This window comes from Vigna unguiculata, chromosome 6, assembly GCF_037176805.1.
Source record: "Vigna unguiculata cultivar grain cowpea cultivar isolate G323 ecotype 2 chromosome 6, ASM3717680v1, whole genome shotgun sequence".
In the NCBI taxonomy this organism is placed as follows: Eukaryota; Viridiplantae; Streptophyta; class Magnoliopsida; order Fabales; family Fabaceae; genus Vigna; species Vigna unguiculata.
In genome coordinates this window covers 46986193-47006684 of record NC_140797.1, presented here as the reverse complement: position 1 = coordinate 47006684, position 20492 = coordinate 46986193, and the positions used below count along the sequence as shown (strand labels likewise).

The 20492-nt window shown below is 33.1% G+C and overlaps 2 protein-coding genes and 1 pseudogene across 4 annotated transcripts; 1 reads left to right on the top strand and 2 right to left on the bottom strand.

Annotated features, from left to right (window-relative positions):
- Positions 1-4217: 4217 nt before the first annotated feature.
- LOC114188618 (lipoxygenase 4, chloroplastic-like) lies at positions 4218-8553 on the top strand. 2 transcript variants are annotated; one of them, XM_028077187.2, is made up of 9 exons: positions 4218-4649; positions 4775-5040; positions 5190-5427; positions 5765-6100; positions 6182-6264; positions 6348-6455; positions 6828-7120; positions 7209-7472; positions 7542-8553. In XM_028077187.2, exons 1-9 carry the CDS (start codon positions 4310-4312, stop codon positions 8296-8298), a joined length of 2685 nt encoding a protein of 894 aa, XP_027932988.2. In that variant the 5' UTR covers positions 4218-4309; the 3' UTR covers positions 8299-8553. The 2 variants fall into 2 exon arrangements, with proteins under 2 accessions (XP_027932988.2, XP_085530609.1); XM_085674483.1 differs by having other exon boundaries at positions 4219-4649; positions 7209-8553.
- A 3417-nt stretch (positions 8554-11970) lies between these two features.
- On the bottom strand, positions 11971-12743 carry LOC114186732 (uncharacterized). Its single transcript, XM_028074720.2, has one exon. The coding sequence runs from the start codon at positions 12541-12543 to the stop codon at positions 12097-12099; it is 447 nt and encodes a 148-aa protein (XP_027930521.1). The 5' UTR covers positions 12544-12743; the 3' UTR covers positions 11971-12096.
- A 1088-nt stretch (positions 12744-13831) lies between these two features.
- LOC114186860 (putative hexosyltransferase MUCI70) lies at positions 13832-19610 on the bottom strand (annotated as a pseudogene). Its single transcript, XR_014995550.1, has 9 exons — positions 18941-19610; positions 18478-18717; positions 18075-18288; positions 17790-17899; positions 17516-17715; positions 16969-17072; positions 15037-15224; positions 14751-14950; positions 13832-14377 (listed from the first exon to the last, which is right to left on the bottom strand). The product of XR_014995550.1 is annotated as a putative hexosyltransferase MUCI70 (transcript).
- Between the last annotated feature and the right edge of the window lie 882 nt (positions 19611-20492).

Here is a 20492-nt window from a genome sequence, read left to right as displayed (position 1 = left end):
ACAAAAAATTCTCTAAAATCTACAAGGTCATGATACTCGCTTTTCATGTTTACTTAAAAAATTGATTTAGGAAAGTTATCACATGAAATACAAAATTCTGTTTAATTCATTTTCAAACTCAAAATTATTACATTACACATGAAAAGAAAGTGTGAGTAGGAGAGAAACTCACAAAATATGAGTGAGGTGTAAAGAGAGGCATGCTTAATGAGATAACTCCGAACATTTATAATATATTATGGGCATTAAAGTGGTACTTATTTGATATATTATATGGTAATAAGATGAAGAGTAGTGGGGGCAGAAGAAATTATTATGAAAATCATAATCATAATTTAAGTCAATTGAGAAGTGCGGAAGTGCTTTTGGGTATGCCAAAGTCGTTGTATATAGTTAGAGAAGATTTTCTTCTTTTAAAGCAGATATTCTTCTCTCTCAACTTCACCCTTCCACTGCAACCAACCAATACATAAACAAAGTTTCACAATTCTTGATTTCTGAGTATTCATAAGAAATTAATTTCAGTAAATGATTGATTTTTTTTATGTGTATCTAGTTGACAGTTTTTTCTTTGAATGAAGAAAAAAAAAAACTAGTCTCATTCATTGGGAAAATGATCCTATAATCTATAAGTAAAAATTTCGTATCAAATTCTAAAAAAATCAAACAATATAGCAATTTTAATGAAGACTTACATATCAACCTACACCAAAATCTTTGCATGCGAAATTTCCAAACAACCCCCCAACATTTATAGCTGAAGGGAAAAAAAGAAAGAGAATGAAAATAGGTATGTTTTACTGAAGACTTCTATTGGCACCTCATGTTTTTCTAAGCTCAGTCTTTATCTCCTTGTTCTTAAAACTAAAAACTTTTTCAACTCCTTTTTAAGCCCAACATCTTTTAACTACACCTTTCACCGGGTTTCTATTTTCACCCCTCCACTTAATAGCAACAGCACATGCTTGTCTTGTCTAAATACATTAAATCGATTAGAACGTGATTTAATGTATTTCACACACATGACACTCAGAAAAAAAAATAAATTAAAAACGTGTTCTTAAATTCTAACCCTAGTATTAATACATAGATGTCAGAACGGATAATCCAGTCCGGTTTTGTTCAATCCATCATGGGTTGGCAACTTAATGAGTTAATCTAATCTGACTCACGTATAAATGAACTTAAAAAGATCGAACTCGGCTCGGCTCATTACAAGTTGGTGGGTTAAACGGGTTGGTTCACTGACTCACTTAATTAAAAAAAAACATATTTTTTTCTTCTTCGATCTAAAAAAAATAAAATTATAATTACAATTAAAATCTAAATAAACTTCACTAGAATCCAAATGCAATCCAAAAGGATGCTTCCAACTATAAACTAAAATCACAAAAAATTCAATATATTAGCTAAAAGAAACAACCTAACTCGACCCAAATGCGAAACCCAACATAATAAAAAAAATACTTATGTGACTTTTTATTTATGGATTGGTGAGCCAACCCGATTCACCATAGGTTCTAGGTGGGTCAGGTAAAAAATTAATCCATATTAAAGTTTGGGATTAAATAAAAAGATTAAATTGAAATCAACTAATATTATGTTGACATATCACACGATCTCACAAATTATATTTTAAAAAGTAAAAATTAAAAGTTTGTAAAATTAAAAAAACATAAATACTCGTGAAACAATGACACATGATAATTTATTTAAAAGAAATTAAAACATATTAAAATTTTCACAAAAATAACACATAGTAAGTTGCGCGACATTAATATCAACTTAAAAAAAAAACTAAATTTAACATCTTTCAACTGAAAAATAATAATAAAAACTCAAGATGAACCAAACTACAGAAGTACAAAATCACTGATTAAACCTATATATATATATATATATATATAATATGGTCTTTGATATTGTTTGTAAGAGAATTTACATGTGACATTTATTTGGTTTTATCAAGTCCGTACACCAAAATATATAGTTCATACTAGTACAATATTTATTGTGGTTGCGCGAATTTTATGTAGAAATTGAGTACACAGAAAATAAATATGCAATTTGAAATTGAGTACTAATTAACTGCACACAGATGTGAGGTTGTGATTGTAACCATTCATAGTGGTTTGTCATTTTTTAGAAATAAACCAAACAGACGTAACTGTTCACCAATAACTTTAACAAAAACTATTTTATGTATCTTCATGAGGCAGTGCTTTATATTTTCTCAAAAATATAAATTCATGTACTGAATCATATATGTTTGAGAAAGTTCTGACATTATTTTAGTTTTTCATATTTTATTTACATTAAAAGATAATGTGACTTATTTTACAGTTGGAATCTGTGGCGGAGGATATAAGGAACCAAGACGGTCACGATCTCCAAAACTTTTTTATTTTTTTTAATTTATATGTATTTAAAATTGTTTTAAATTATATATGTTTTTAAAATCATTAAATTATATGTATTTTTTTAAATTAGTATATTGAAAATTAACGAAAATTAAGTTAAATTTTTTTAAACTCTTTCATAAGATACAATATTTAACATTAATAAATAATAAAATATAAAATTAAATATAATAAAAAAATAATTTATTACAATATTTTTTTATTTTTTCTTTTATCATCTTTTGTGTTTCTCACATATTGTATTCATCTCTCATGTTTATCTTTTTTTTGTTATCAAAGAAAAAAAAGTTAGACACAATTTCATCGAATTCGATAGTGGATGATATAATTATAGAAAACAAAGAAATATATGAATAAGGGATTGTGTAATATTGATTGGGTATAAAATGTTATAAGAAATGTGTTATATATATACACACACAAAGTTAATCCTAAAAATCAAAGTAAATATACATAAAACATGAGTCTATATTAACAACGATAACATCTTAAGAATAACAAAAATCTTATTAGGATATAGACTCAAATTCATAACTCTTTCAACATCTTAAGAAGTGAACTTAAACCTAACTTAACCCTAAAAAATTGACTTACAAGGTGACGGGGATTGTATGATTTATATATTATAAATTCGTTTCATTTATAGAAATAAAAATTGTAAAAATAAAAATTTAACAAAATACTTCAAAAAATTATTGAGTACAATGCAAACTGAATTTGAAAAATTTAACAAAATAAAATTTATAGAAAACGCAAGCCCGACAAAAAAGATGATAGAGAAGAACTATTCGTTACTTTTTGTTCAAAAAAAAAAAAAAAAAGTGAAGTATATACTATTTGCTTCATTTCATACTGATGATCTTTCAAATAAAGATAAGCCTTTGCAAGAAAGGTAGACGACTAAAATTATTTCACACTAAAATATATGAGCTCAACATTATAATATGAAGCTCATGAACTCTTAATGTATATCGTCACATGCAACCTTATAAAATAGGAGCAACTCAACGAGAAATTAAAAGATAACAAAGTTTTTAATGATTTTTAATACAAGAACTTTATGGAAGCAATACAAAATTGAGTCGTGACAATTAGTTCTCTTCAATTTCTTGTTGCGAAGCAACAGATTAATCATAAAAATGAGTTGAATTATTTCACAAATATGGAGAAAAAAAATTAACAACTCAATGTTAAAATTATTCACCTCGGGGAAGAAAATAAAAAGATAAAAACTAAATGGTTTAGAAAGTATCAAGAATTATCACATTTTAAAAAAGAGTAAAATAATTCACAAACTATCATGTACTTTTAAACAAACATAAAGAAGAAGACAATAACGATAATAGATGATAAATAATAAAGATCGTGAGGACGATAACAACGATAAATATAAGAGTGATATATACTGATGATGATAAAAATCAGACCAATCATATAATCATGATGCTGACTTAAGTACTAAAGAAACATCTCAAAGGATTAGATCTGAGAAGTTTCTTCTTTTTCTTTTTTTAACTTTTTAAGTTAAAATAAAATGCTTCCAAACTAACATATAAGAAGATAAATAGTTTAATATACTTTAAATGTGAATAATTTCCATATTAAAAAAAAAATTCTTGTGTATTATTGTGTGAATTCATTTACCTTCTTTTATATCTCATAATTGCTCAACCAACATTTTTGAAATGTTTTAACACATTTTTGTAACATGGAAATTCTCCCACTCGTTTTCGGCATTACATTTTGTGGATTTCTCTTGCTATAAATATATGTGATCATTCTCAGTGGCTTATTATCATCTAAACTCAATCACACACAATTCTACTATCCTTGGTTAATTGTGAAGTGTGTAATACTAAAGGAGAAACAGTACTTGAGAGCTTTCAACTATGGTAGAAGCACTTTGTTGTAATGTTTCAGGGTGGTCTTCACTACCTAACAGTTTCTTGATGAAGAGGCAGAGAACAGTTTCTATGTTTCCCACTTTCTCTGAGATGAAGACCATGTTGCAACTACCTGCTCCACTTTCACACTCACCACCCTTCACCAAATTACACGAGTCTTCCAAGAGAGACCTTGCTTCCAACTCGTTGAATGTGACTTTGACCATAGCCGGAACAGTAACTATCAAGAACAATGAGATCACTGATCATAAGGAGATGATGATGGCCACCATGCATCAGCAAAGAGGACTTGTCTTGCAGCTAGTTAGCACCCAAATTGACCCCAGTAAGCCCTATGTTTTCAGCATCAATAATGCCCTAGGCACATGTATTAGTTCATTTATGTTCACTCCTAAGTTTTGAAATGTTTTTTACTATTTTGACTTATGTGAGTGTCCTACGAAATTTTAGGAACGATGGAGACAACACTGAGCAACCCAGTTGAATTTGAGTTGTTGAAACAGTTTAAGGTGCGCGCGGAGAGGACCACATACAAGGTAGAATTTGAGATAGATTCAGATTTTGGCTTCCCGGGAGCTATCACTGTCACAAACAAATACGACAATGAGATCTTTCTGGAAGGTTTTTCCATTGAAGGTGTTGTGGATATTGTCTGCAATTCTTGGGTTCAACCTGAGAAGATTCATCCAGAGGAGAGAATTTTCTTCAGCAACAAGGTAATAATGATTGTACTGTACCTGATATATGTGGTTAAGTTCACGTAAAATTAGAGAATCATAATAGTTGCGAAATATATACAAATTTTTTCTTTAATATGCACATAGCAAAATATTGATGATACATTGTGCATGATGTGATTAAGCAGGCATACTTACCATGCCACACACCAGCGGGTCTGAAAGAGCTAAGAAAGGAGGAACTAAGAATGCTGAGAGGAAATGGAAAAGGTGCAAGAAAGAGGTGTGAAAGAGTGTATGATTATGATGTGTACAATGATTTGGGAAATCCAGACAAAGGAAGAGAAAATGTGAGGCCAATACTAGGGACCACAGAGTACCCTAGTCCCAGAAGGTGCAGAACCGGTCGTGCTCCATCCACAACCGGTTTGTTTCATTTCATGAATTAATTAATGACTATGTGTCTGATTCTTTCCGGTGGTCCATGCATATGCTACTTTATCTCATCAATAACAACATTCAAGAAAAGTAGATAACACAGATTTTGAATCCCGTAAGCTATATCAACAAACATGGAATACTTTCACAATATTTCAAAAAAAATGAAAGTATTACAGTTAACAAAAATATTCAGAACTGGGTCAAGTGCACCCATACACAAGAACAAAACTTACTATAAAAGCATAGAACTTTTCAATGCTATATATTTATATTTCGTCGGTATTATAGCTGATCATTAACATTTTGTGTTTCCTTTTTACAGACAAGAAATTTGAGTCCCGTGTAACTTCATCCGAGGAAACTTATGTGCCAAGAGATGAAGTGTTCGAAGGTATGAGAAAGAAAGCTTTTGATGTGGGAAAGTTGAAAGGGACAACGAGGAATTTGATTCCTTTCATAAGAACTTGCATTACCAAGTGTGGAGATTTCAAGCAACTTTCAGATGTTCAACAGATATACAAGAGAAAGCACGTCAATGAAATGAAACCCGAGAAGGGAGCTTCAACAAAATGGTCTCTGCTTATGAATATGACGAGCAGGATAAAAAACAGTGTGGAAGAGCATTTAAAATTTAACACTCCACGTATTATCAATGGTGGTACGAAATTTGGAATAGTTTTTGTTCACAATTTATGATGAAAATATTGTACTGATAAAGGTGCAATATTTGAAATTTCAGGGAGTGCTTGTTGCATGAAAGATGAAGAACTTGGGCGTCAAGCATTGGCTGGCATCAACCCTCTAAGCATAAAAAGACTTGAGGTAATAATAAAAACTTGAGAAAATACCAAAAAATGATTCCTACAATATTATTTTGGTAATATTTTACTCTAAATATTTGATAGGCTTTTCCACCCGTCAGTGATCTGGATCCTTCGATATACGGTGCACAAAAATCTGCCCTAAAAGAAGAGCACATAATAAGCCATTTGGATGGAATGTCAGTACAAGAGGTGGTTATACAAGTCAAAGAAGCTTCTTTTTTATATTATTTGAACAATTTAGGTTTCACTTATCTTCAACTTCATCGGCCACAACCATAAAGATTCCTTTCCTTTCTTGTATATTGGAAGTTTTAGGTTTTTCTACGGGACAGGGCATATAATTTCGAAAATATTATATGGGCATATTGCAAAATAATTACTGTCAATATATAATTAATGCAGTATTGAAATCGCTTCATCTAAAGAAGTCGTGCACAAAGGTAATATCAAGGTTTTGTTTTTTTAAACCCCGTAAGGATGTACGACTTCTTCAAGTAAAGTCGCTAGACCCATACACGACTTATACCGAGGTTTGAAGTTTTACATTATTTACTGGTTCAGGCAATGGCGGAAAAGAAGCTGTTCATATTGGATTATCATGATTCCTATCTCCCATTTCTGAATGGCATGAATGCTCAGGAAGACAGAAAAGCATGTGCAACTCGTACCATCTTGTTTCTGACACCACTTGGTACTTTGAAGCCTATTGTTATTGAGCTGAGTCTTTCAGAGGGGGAATCATCCAAACAGGTCCTTACTCCTCCATTGGATGCCACCTCTCATTGGTTGTGGCAAATAGCCAAAGCACATGTTTGCTCCAACGACGCTGGTGTTCACCAACTTGTCCATCATTGGTACATAACTCCACAAACTTTTATACCTTGCATCTGTTCCACTTTACCTAACATGGAATATGAATACTTGTCCATCTGAAATGTATAGGTTGAGGACCCACGCATGCATGGAGCCTTTCATCATAGCAACTCATCGCCAACTGAGTGTTATGCACCCAATTTTCAAGTTTCTAAAGCCTCATCTGAAACACACATTGCAAATAAATGCATTGGCTCGTGAAGCTCTCATCAACGAAGGAGGCATCATTGAATCCATCTTTTCTCCTGGCAAACACAGCACTGAGATAATCTCAGCTGCGTACAGAGATTGGCGTTTTGACATGGAAGCCCTTCCTGCTGACCTAATCAGAAGGTTCGTCTACTATTCGAATCCTATGTTAGAAGAGTTAAAAGCATGTGATTTTATTATGTTCCAATGTAGGGGAGTAGCAGAAGCAGATCCAACACAACCCCATGGGCTAAGGCTACTCATCGAAGACTACCCTTATGCAAATGATGGACTTCTTATGTGGTTTGCTCTGGAGAACTTGGTGAGGACTTATGTTAACTACTATTATCGTGATGGGAACATGGTTGAGTCAGATAATGAACTGCAAGCATGGTATAGTGAGATCATCAATGTAGGACATGTTGATCATGCAAATGCAAGTTGGTGGTGGACACTCTCCACTCCTAGTGATCTCACTTCAATACTCACCACATTCATATGGGTAGTTTCGGTTCAGCATGCAGCAGTGAATTTTGGGCAATACCCTCTGGGTGGGTATGTTCCAATGCGCTCCCCACACATGAAGAAGTTGTTACCCCAAGAAGGGAATCCGGAGTACAAAGAATTTATGGATGATCCAGAAGGATACTTGTTGTCTTGTTTACCAAATATGTTTGAAACGACGAAGTTTCTGGCAGTGGTTAACATACTTTCTCAGCATTCACCAGATGAAGAATACATAGGACAGAGGAAAGAGTTGTCGGAATGGGCTGGTGAGCCTGAAATCGTGGAAGCTTTCTACAAGTTTTCGATGGATGTAAAGAGGGTGGAAAAGGAGATTGAGAAGAGAAATAAAGACCCAAAACGTAGAAATAGATGTGGTGCTGGAATTCCACCCTATGATTTGCTCATGGCCTCCTCTGATCCTGGAGTTACTTGTAGAGGGGTTCCCAATAGCATAACCATATAGATGCTGTTAGATATATACATTCTTGGTTGTGAAGGTGGAAGTGAATGCAAATGAATCGATGAAAGTGAGTTATTAAAAGAATAATACAATGGTGATAGACTTGCATTCATTTTGACATATTTTTTAGTGGAAGAATGAAAAATAATGTCTTAAATAAGTGTAAAAGTATGTCAAAATAAATTTTTTCTTAAGAAAAAATGATGTCTACGGTGAAAAAGATCGATTTAAAATAAAAGGTTTATTTTTTTGTATAAATGGGCTCATTTTACATCCTTTCCTTTCCCAGTTGGAACAAATACAGTAGGTCACATATTATATATTACATACCTCACTTATAAATTGAGTATATCTAACATACAGATTTTAGTGGTAAATTTTACTTGATTTATTCTTTTGTTGTGGTTATCTCTTCTACTTTTGTGTCCCTTCCAGCATTCTTGGGATTGTTCTCTCGTCTGATGTCACTATGGCAACCAAGAACATCTTTGCTTCCTCTCATTTGTACACTTTTTATTATTAAATATTTAGTTATATGACTTTGTTAGTTAACAAAAACTGTATTTGTTTCATTATAAATATTTATATGTTTTTATTTACTTGTTTATTGTAATTTTATACTCTGTGTGGTATGTGCTATATGCTATGTTAATTGCAATCGTATTATTTTAAAAAAAATGTATTATTTTATTTTGCCAATGGTTGTATTTCCAGTGTAATGGTCAAAATTCTAAATCATTGGCGTAAATTAACCCAATTTTCCCATTTTAATATAGATATTGAGTGTGAGTCCAATTTGAATGGTAATGCTTTTTATATTAAAAATAAGATGATGGTCTATTAATGACTATTGTCTTTTGGATAGCTTTAAAATATTAATGTTTTATTATTAGAACAATACATTTTAATCAACATTTTTTTATGGATTTCATAAAAATTCATTTGATTGTATTTTTTTAAAATATTTTAATGTTTATTTTATTGTTGTTTATTTGATATCACTATACTTCCATCTTTATGCGTAAAGAACATGTAATATTTCACCTTTAAAGATATATAGTACATATAAGCTTTGATAATGAAGTAAATTAAATGAAAATTTAAGATGTCAATTGAATGTTGTTTAATTAACTAATTAGGAGGAGATTTAAGATCATCTTCAATCTAAAATTCGTATTATTTATTTTATTTAGCTCTTACATTATTTATATGATTTTCATGTCATTTTTTATCTGAATAATTTTTTATTTACTTTAACCTTTTTCAAAACTCACAAAATACGTTTTCTCTTTATAATTGAAATATTGTTTAAGATTTAAAATTTAAAATCTCAATTGAAATAATTATACTTTCTTGGATATATCATCAGGCATTTAGAAAAAAAAAAAAAAAAAAAACATAACTCTAGAAACTAAGCCCTTCTGGGACCATATCAAAGTACCGAGGTGGTCCTTTTTTCGACTGAGATTTGCAATATCATTTCTAATCATTACGCACCTGAAATGATAATAAGACATTTCAATTATAGAACCACACATAATGGTCATACAAGAACAAAACTAAATAAGTCCATCAATAAAATTTGTAATAAATCTTATTGGAAAAAATGGTTAAACAACTTCTGCTTGCTAAGAAGAAAACAATCATGAAATGAAATGTCTTCTCTAATAGGCACTGTGGTAGTAAATAATCAAATAATGATAATACTAGAGATCATAAAAACTCAGCAACTAGGGAGTCAAATCAGCTTATGGATTGGAGTTTAGAATGTACAAGTACCTTTCACCCAAGACCCAATGTTACTGAAATCACTGTGGCTTCCAATTCGTACAGCAAACAGGGGAATTTTAACCAAAGGCTGAATCCGCTGTACGAATAAAAACCAAGTCCTGGACACAAACCTGACTTAAAATTGTAAAAATTTCAAATTATGCAGTACATGAGAATTGGGAGAGGATCACCCCCAATCACAAGCATTACATGAATAATTTTTTTTCTAAAATGTGTGAACTATATTCAACAGTCACTTCCTCAGGGCAGTTATTGCCTTGCAGGAGAAAGGTCAATAAAAAATTTTGTACTTCTTGTTGTAATGCATATAGCTGGAATTATGCACTCCATATGGAACAAGATAAAATAATTTAATACATCCCACAAAATAAAAATTATATTATATTAACAAAAAGATTTCATCTAGACTGACAAATGGCCTTATGAATCACATTACATTAGAAATCATTGGCTAATCCTGACTCAATATACATGGAAATGCTATAAGAATGATAGAAAATTGAGGCTAGAAGTGAGAAACAAATTCACTGGTCACATGTAAATAGCTTTCACAACGTTAAAGCAGGTGAAATACGGATTCTGACATAAACACAGTCTTCAAACAACCAAGATTGTGAAAACTAAGATCCAGTGTAGGAACACAGGATGAGACACAAAATATGTGTTAATAACCTACATTCACTGAAAGATTCTACCTAGAAAAATTAGGTATACATCAATATACAAAAAATAACGTGTGATAAATAACCTTTGAATCACTACTACCATTTTAGTAAACTTATTTTTACAATGCATGTCAGATCCTACTAAAAATACAAATTAATATTCAACCACAAATATACATTACACCTGAATTCTAGAACAAAGAATGAAAGAACCACACGTTGCAACAAACGTTTGGGGATTAGGTTTTGAGAGACAACAAAGACAGAGACATATAATTCATATGCATATATACAGCATATAAACTACAAAATTTCAACACATCACTCATGACAGATCACTGTTTCCTGTCATTTTACGAGCTTACCTAGACATATAAAAAATATCCCACCAGAATATGATATTCAGAGTGAACAGGACTCAAAGGGAAGTGTGAAAACGTGGGATCATGCCATCTCATGAGTAAACATGCAACAATTATAATCAAAGGGGAATATATCAAATGTCTATTATAATAAAGATATCTGAGGTAGATCTAGCATTTTCAAATTGTATTTTGAACTCTTGGCTGTATTTTAGTTGGCTGGAAGCAACTATTAAGTAAAATATGACTAGAAGTACGTTCAATTATCTTCAAACAAGTTAAACTGCATTGTACATCATCCACAAAAAACAGAATCAATGCGTTGGTGAAAGGCATAAACTCACATTCATCAGCGGCACCAGCAAAACACTTCAGCAACCACTTGCTTCCAAATGAAATTTCTAAACACAAATACCCAAATGGCTTCATCCAGTCCTACCCATCTGCTCCTCTTTATCCGGCAGCATCAGTTAAATCCATAGAGCTTATGAACTCCAACAATTGATATAAGACTACACTTCTCACAGTAAAATTGCACCAATTTAACAGATACAATTCTATGACTCCAAACTCTTAATAAACAAATAAAGCATCCAAGTGTTATTCACCCAAACCCACAAACACAACATCTTACCTTGCCGATCAAAACATGGACACCATCTCTCAAACTCCACGCACAATTCCATGAAATTCACCTCAAAATGACAGACAAAACTATCTAAAGTCTACCAGAATCAGGACAAGTTTGATTTGATTATCGGAGGATTAATTAGGGGTCTTGGTCAACTGCAGTTAAAAAACTAAACAACATACTATTAATGTGGAAGCGGGGAAAGGAAGGAAGGCAATTGAGAAGGTATCTCTGAACACAGATTTGATAAAAACAAATTGAGATCCGATTCTTTACAAGGTAAATCGAAAGGTGAAAAGATTTTAATTTAAGAAAATAAAAGGAAAATGACAGGGAAAAAGAAAGGGGGAAACTAATCATACTTCTCCCTCCAAGAGTAAACAAGAAAGAAGACCCAGGAGAGGGCCAAGAGAAGGTCACCGACAGTCTGGCGGAGCCAATCCCAGGCAAGATCCTCGACCTTGCGTTCGAAGTAGATCCTCCACATGGCCATGAAGAGGTGGAGAAGCGTGCAGCCCTTGGCGAAGAAGACCTGAAAATCGCGATCCCTGACGAAGGAGACCATGAAGAGGAGGAAGCCAATGGCGACGAGGAGAAGGCCGGAGAAGGAATCGGAGGTTTTGATGAGGAGTTGGTCGTGCGGCGTGGATCCCAAGAGCTTGGTGGCGGTTTGAACTCCGTGGCCAAACGTGTAAACCTCCTTCATGTAGAACATCATCAGCGCCCCGCACGTGACCGCTATGAGCGAGTGCAGGATGCAGATCACCATGAACGCCGACGACGATGATGCCATTCGCATTCTCTCACTCTCACTCTCACTTCTTCTTCATCTTTCAATCACCCTAACCTCATGCCTCTCTTCTTCTCATCCAAACAACGCCCTAATTAAACTATTAATTATTTGGGGCAAAAGATTCTACCACTGTGACGTAAGTGGGAGACCTGCTAAGATAAGGATCCACTGGGACCCTCTGTTACTCCACTGTCAAGTCAGGATAATAATCAATTTTCATTTTCTAAATTTCCTCAACCTTTTTTCTTACCAAACCTCATTCTTTGGAACACATTCAAAGCATTTTCGTTTCTGCTCATTTCGTCCCTTTTTATATCATATTTTCTGATTCACAAACTAATCAAACTGGATACAATAATGTGGATTCGAATCGATCTTCACAGGCCAATATTATGAAACATTGAAACTGCGTCAAATTCCGAGGATTCTATTTGTCTTATGGTAAATTAGGGAAACACGCGCTTTCCCTAATTGTTTATATTTTATTATAATATTTAATAATAAAAAATATTATTTTAAAAATTTTAAAATTGTCTCTCTCCTAGCTAGTTATTCATAAGAACCATCGAGTATTTTATCTTAGTAGCAACACATGTTGAATAGGTTTACTTATTCTTAAATGTAAAACACAACAACCTAATCAAATCTAATCAATTATTGATCTTTGTAGACATTTTCATCAATTTGGAAATTAATTGAAAGCAATTGAAAATGGTTTTGACCAAGAAGTAATATTTGTAGCGATGGTTTTTTATGCATAAACAGCAAAGAGGAAATTCATAACTTTCTTTTAAGAAAAAAAATATATATAGTACTTAAACCAATTATCTATTAGCTTGTAACAGGATATCTAGCGGTCTGACATTGTTGAGATCAAAAGTTTAGCCCCACTCGTTAAAAATGTGTAAACGTGTCTTCAAAAATAAAAGGAAAATAAATTAATATTCTAATCTGTGAAATGTTTGAGATAAATTAAACATATTAATTACATTTTATATTTATGTCAAAAAAATTACATTGCGATAGAAGTTTATTTTGATAACAAGTTTCTAAAAAATTGATTTTAAAATAAACATGGAAATGGCAATTACAACGGTTTAAATTTTGAGATGGCTACAAAAATAATTAACTGATTAAATTAAACAACAAATACATTTAAAAATTAAAACATCAAATATATAGCATTAGAATACATCCATTTAATTTCCTTGATTAGCTACAGTAGTATTTCAGAGAAAAAAAATGAAGTTGAATGTCAGTTTCAACAGAGAAGCAAGAGAGGTAAAGCAAGGTGTGGTGAGAAACTTTAGTTATTAAAGCGGAAAAAAGGACCTTGATGAAGTACAAATGGGAGCAACAGCTACACTTTATCCTATAGTGTAATGAAACAACAGAGTGGGTTGCCACAAGTCAGGAATTTGGTGGCAAGTGACAACCCTGATATGATAATTGATAATTATTGAGGATTTTCTTTTTCCCTATATACAACAAAAAATTAATAACCATAAACGAATTGCATAAAGTAAAAAGAATGAGAGCACACTACACTCATCTTCCCACCAGGGAATGACTTGTGTAGGTGGAATGTCAAAACCCAAATAATCAATGATATATTGTCACACTTCCAAAACTGTATAATTTGCTTCTATGTTTGTATGTCCCTGCCTCCGGCCACAACTTTCCGGTGGCGCCTAGAACTCGCTCTCCGTTCTTTTCCGTGCTTTCCCGGGCCCCTCCTGGCAACCTTTTCCGGTGATGTTTCATGCACACGTTGCAATGGAGGACTGAGAGCAACTGCCACCGGAGCAGCCAGACGTTTCAATATATCCCTATGGTATTTCTGTAACCAACAAAAACAAATCATCAGTGACAATAAAGTTGACTTCATTATCAACATGTTTTCCTTAGTAATTATCAAACTATCCTACGATTGAAAAAAACAAACGAACTTATCATCCATTATATAATTTGTAATTAAAAGACAGTTCTTTCACTGTAAGCACAATATATGTTGAGAAAAAAGTTTATAACTTGATAGTGTGAAGAGAGCTTATCCAATCATGTATGATAAATGTACTGATTTAACAATAATTACTTTAGTAATTGTATTTATTAGAAAGTTTCTTCGCTGATAGAGTTAAAAAGAAAACATATACTGTTACAGATCAATCATGTTGTTCAGTAAGAAGCCTCTGGTTAAATAAAATTTTTACCTGAACTACAAAGTTGCGTCTTTCACAATCCAAGAACATGAGAAAATGAAAATCCACCCTGGACAAAAGTTTATCCCTGACAGTTGAGAAACTAATCTGGTCTCTAGAAGTGAATCGGTCAACTTCGTTGAACCAAAGACAAGTAAAGAGGTTGCTAATGGGAACATGTTCTCTTACAATTACACATCCTTCAGGAACATCTGCAATTTAGCCATCAAGGTTGAGAAATGAAGCAGAAGCAGAAGCAGGTGCATTTCATCCAACTGGGAAACGAAGTTTAGCTTACCACTTGTAAGAGGAAGTTTGGCCTCTGTATATGGAGTCAATCCCTCATTCTTGTAAAACTCAATCTGAAAGTCTATAGAGGCATTATCATACTTTCCAGCGGCTTTATTTGCCTCGGCCTCAGCAAATACATCGAAGCGTCTATAATGTTTAGATATTGCAAAAGTTGCATTCTTCCTCCACAAAAACCTAAACACGGATGAGAGCAATAAGATGATGAAACATGTATTTTATCAAGACAATTCATGTAAACTAGCAAATGGGTCTGCTGTATCACAGAAAGTGACCGAACCAAATAGGGCGTCATAGTTCACAGACCTAAAAGGATTATCACCAAGCCCATTCGATCAAGAATTGTTTTGGCAAATTGCACACTCATTGTTTGATTTTCTAGATTGCCTTATTTTCTGTTAATATACCACTTTTTATTGTCTACTGTCACTTTGCTATTTCATATATGCTAAGAAGATTCAATTCTGTTATTCAGTTCCTTCATTTGCTGGTGCCCAGTGCATGTATAGGATCATCCCTTATAATGTATCTCAGTCAAACTCAGGCCAATCTCTCTTCATAAATCATATTCAGGGACATACCCCAGAAACAATATATGAAAATTAAATAATCTCAACCCTAATTTTTCGTTCCAGAGACATTATACACAGTCTCGATCACAGGAACTTGGATAACCACCCAACCGAGATGGAGAACAATAGTTGGCATAGAGCATAAGGAAGAGAAGGATCTAAAGAGGAAAAGGTAAAACCAACATATAAAGCAGTGAACATGCAAGAGAAGGAGGAAAACGAGTAAAACAACAGAAGAAGCTGATAAAAATTAAACTTTTGTTTCCAAATAAATTTTCTATTCCAAAGTAGTCATTAGGCAAGATTCTAGTACTTCAAAACAGACATTGAAGATAAAATCCTATAAACTATGTCCTAGTGATACGCTCTTAAAGGGGATAACTGAAAACTCGATTTATGCTAGCCGATGATGACGCTGGTGAAATAGCAATTTGACCAAATGCCTAGGTAGCGTAAAAACAATCTATTATCCTAGTTCATAATAAGAGCAAGCTGAGATGAAGATCTCTAATCCAATATTATACACAGCATGTATTCATTTAACTAGCCAGCTGTCCTGGGCACTCTTTGTGTGGGCACAGCTTTGTTAGGCCAGATGGCAATTTCTAGATTGAGCTGTCTAAATCGTATTTTAGAACCTGGAAGTTAAGGAAGACAGTAAATGACTCAAATATAGTTTATTAGGAGCTCAACATTGTTCCTTTAAGGAGGATAAATTGGAACCTGCACTTTAACGACAATCTACCAGTATTTGTTCACTGAAATAGGCAATTCCACATCTTGAGTTTTAGCAACAATATTACAAGCAACAAACTCTATTGTCAGACCAGTTATAAGTTTTAATCATTAAAACTCCACCAACATTCATCAAAGCATCTCAACTAAAGACAAATATAGAAGCATTTTGTGGTCTAGAAAGATTAAGATGCCATCTTGTGTGGGAAGGAAATAACATAGTTGAACTTCCAGAATTTTAAATGGCCTGGGATGAAAGAAAGAACCAGAAAGATATGTATGGTGAAACAACTACACAGGACAATATTGTGCCATTGAGACATTAACTGAATATTTCAGATATAACCATTCTTGGTAAAACCATGAAACATACTACTATAATATATCAAGCCCCATATCTCCTAGTGCATCTGTAGTTGTAAGCTATATCATTAAGGTGGAAATAAAATCACGAGTCAATTCTGCAAAAGCAGTATACTTCACATATCTTCAGAAGAACTAAAAAGGTGAATCTCACATCGGACAACATATAGATTTAGGACTGAAATGAGATCTCAACACAACTGTCACATGTAAAGTTAATAGGTGTATAGCATTAAAGAGCAATGATATACCTTTCAAGGATTTGATATGGATCAACAACAAGCTCTAGCTTTCCATCAAGCCATATAGAATAACGAGCATTTGGAACCATTCTATGCAACAGAAGCTTTGGAATCTGCAAAAAAGGTAGCGTATGTTTCAGGTACACACAAGTACTATGATATGAACAAGAAAATACAATACTGTCTGAGTGATCTGTGTATGTGTAATTGTTATTTTCAATTCAAACCATAACGCTAAAATTATATTTGAAAGAAAAGAATTGACCCAATGCTGAATGCCGATACAAGAGAATAAATAGGAAATATTAGGTATGTTCATCTAAGTTTCTATTTTCTTTACCCATCTGGGCTTCCATTTTTGTATCAGGCAAGTCACTGTGGCGTATTATTTCCTATAACATAGATTCTACAAAGATGAAATCCAGCCAACAATATTATATTTCCATAGAAATAACCAAATCCTAAAGAAAATCGTAACTTTCTAAAGCTTCAGAAACAAATATTACTAAAAACAAATATACTAATTTCAGGGTGCTTGTTGACATATAATTCTCACCTTCCCCGAGCGTCTTGCATCTGTATAAGGAAGATTACGAGCAACAATAATTCTCCACAAACCAATCTTCTTGCTGATTCCCAGCCTGCCAGAACTCCTCAAGTATTTTTCTGTTTCTTCATCAACAAACATAAGAAAGCACACGGTCTCCTTTGAATAATCACTTATATTTGTTGGCTCATTTATCTCATCAAAATTTCCTGAACAGATTTAATTCGTCAGAAACATATCAAATTAAACATCTAAATGAAAGCCAAAATCACATAATACAAACCAAATATGGCTGATGCAACAACTATGCCGTGACACTGCTCCATCACGAGGAGGTCATCTTCATCCATGTCAAATCCTGTGTTGCGGCCAGGTTTAGCTCCTCTAACAAATCTGAATGATGTACACATGCAACATTGTAGATGCAGAATGGACAGAAGTAAGTAAAGGGATAGAAGAAATATACTCTATTACTGAAACAAAAAAAAAAAAATTATAACCACATAAAACCTTCTTCAGTACTCACAGATAAACAGAAGGGAAACATAGAACAAAATACAAAACATACCCACAGTGCACACTCATTGATTCTCGAATATCAAAAGATTCATTTCTCTGCCTCAAAGTAGGATATCCACCAAAGTCCGAACCACCAAACTCACCAACCCTGCTAAGAGTTTCCTCATAGATAAATGCTAAGTTCTGAAGTACTGGAGAAGGAGACGGAAACTTTGGCATATGTGCAATGGCTTCCTCCACAGGAAGGTAACATACCGGGCAGGCTGAAACACAAATAAGCAAAAATATTAAGGATAATGTCACTAAAATATCCATATGCCTTCCATATCCTCCAAAACTACACAAGCTCAAAAGAACCGACTGACTCTGTAAGGATGAGGGGTAATATTCCAATTAAAATTTAACTAATATAAGGCATTTGTAGAAACAATATGGTAAAAAAAATAACTTACGCCGTGGCCCGGTTCGCTTTTTGTCTGCCGGTGGAGGAGGAAGTGTGAAACTATTACACGGATGACCAGGAGGAAGAATGTAACCCAGAAAATAGCTTGGGGGAGAAGGAGGTAGAACTAAAACTGTGGATAAGCCCAAGATATTTGAAGTAGAGATCACAGATGGAGAATCACCTATAGACGTACTTTCATTAACATTAATGTTATTACGCACACCGTTTCCCCCCTGTGAATCTTCACCTGTAAGCAAGCCAAATCACAAAAAAACTAAATCATGTGAAACACAAAAACAGGTTTCCTTCCTCTCCTTACCAAAACAAGTGTCATGCATGATGCATTCCTACAAGTCTATATCCGATCAATCAAATTCAAACTCATGTTTGATGTTTCCCATGCAGCTTAACGGAGTAACCCAATAACATCATTATTAATTACTAAAAAGGAAGAAGAGAAAGTGGGGAACCTTTTCCAAGGTACAAAACCCAGATGAAAACGGCAGCGGAGATTGCAAAGAGAAAGAGCATTCCCACCTTCTTTCTGCCTGCAAACTTGAAGATCCAATGGAAGAACCTGTCTTTCTCCTTCAGCGTCTTGGGAGGCTTTCGTGCTGATTGAATTGGAGATGCACCGTTGTGCTGCAGCATGTACAGCTGCTTCTCCAAAGAGCCATAACTCGCAGAACGAATACCCAATGACCCGCCACTCATCTTAATCTCTCTGAACGCTCACACGCCCCTCTCATTGCCCTCTCATCAAAACTTCCTTCGTTTCAATGGAATTGCACTTTGGCAATGCCACTATCACTTCCAACTCAGCAACGCACAGAAAACCAATTGTGGGATTTCTTTTCTGCCAGTGACTGTTAGAACAGAAACGGGAAACAAAGTGGCAGGAGAAGGGGGAAATCAAATCGAAGAAGTGCACTTAGAAAAAGCCAACAGAAATTCGATTGTGCGGCACTGAAACAAAAAACTGGGTCCCTAGGAAAATCCCCCCTTTCTTCAAAACAAAGAATGAATCAAGCTTTTTTTTTTCTTTTTTTTTTTCTCTAATTGACCCAGTAGGGTTTTTAGCAGAGAAAATCTGAGTTTTCTGAAATCTGAAACTAGGAAGAAATCTGGGATCAAAAATTTCAAGTCATATTTATACATAAATTTTGAATATATTTTATATATTGCTGTTCATTCTGAAAAGTGACGATCCCGGAGTAGAATATTTATGGGATGACATTTAACTATTTACCAAATTATGGCAAAAACATTTTTAAAATGTGGAACATATATCATGTAATAAATAATTAATTCATTTTTTAATGTCGCTTTTGGTTAGTATTATTATTTTCTTTAAGACTAATTTTGTGTTAATGATAATGCATAATATTCTATACATTATATGCATTCAAAAAAGTGTATCAACTTTTAATAAAAATGAATAGATCTAATAAGGCATTAATGTCGAATTTAATATTTCATTTAATATTTTCAATCTTGGGGGAATAAAAAAGCTAATGTCAAAATAATATAAACACAAATTTGTTTCAGATACAATATTTCTCGATTTACTCTATTTTAACCTTTTTTTTATTGGGATATTTTTTCTAATCGAAAGATGTTCAAAGGATTTAGCATTTTTTAAATAGAAAATTATATTATAATTTTTATTTTTTATTTTTTATTTTATTTTTTTATGATTCAATGTGTGTCATTTATTTTTTTTAAAAAAATATATTAATTAATAACTCATATTAAATCATATCAAAAATATAAAAAAAATAAAGAATTAAGAACTATAATATCATTCTCTTTTTTAAATAGATAAAAATAACATGCATAAAATTATTTGATAACTATGCATATTAAAACAATTAAAAAACAATTATTTTTTTTCTAAGAGACAATTGTCGTCGAAGTTTAAAACAAATGTAAGGATAATTGTTGTGAGGAGAAAGGATGTAAAATGAGGAACCTGAGGTGGTATAAAAACAATGGGTAAAAAGTGGTCATATTTTATCCATT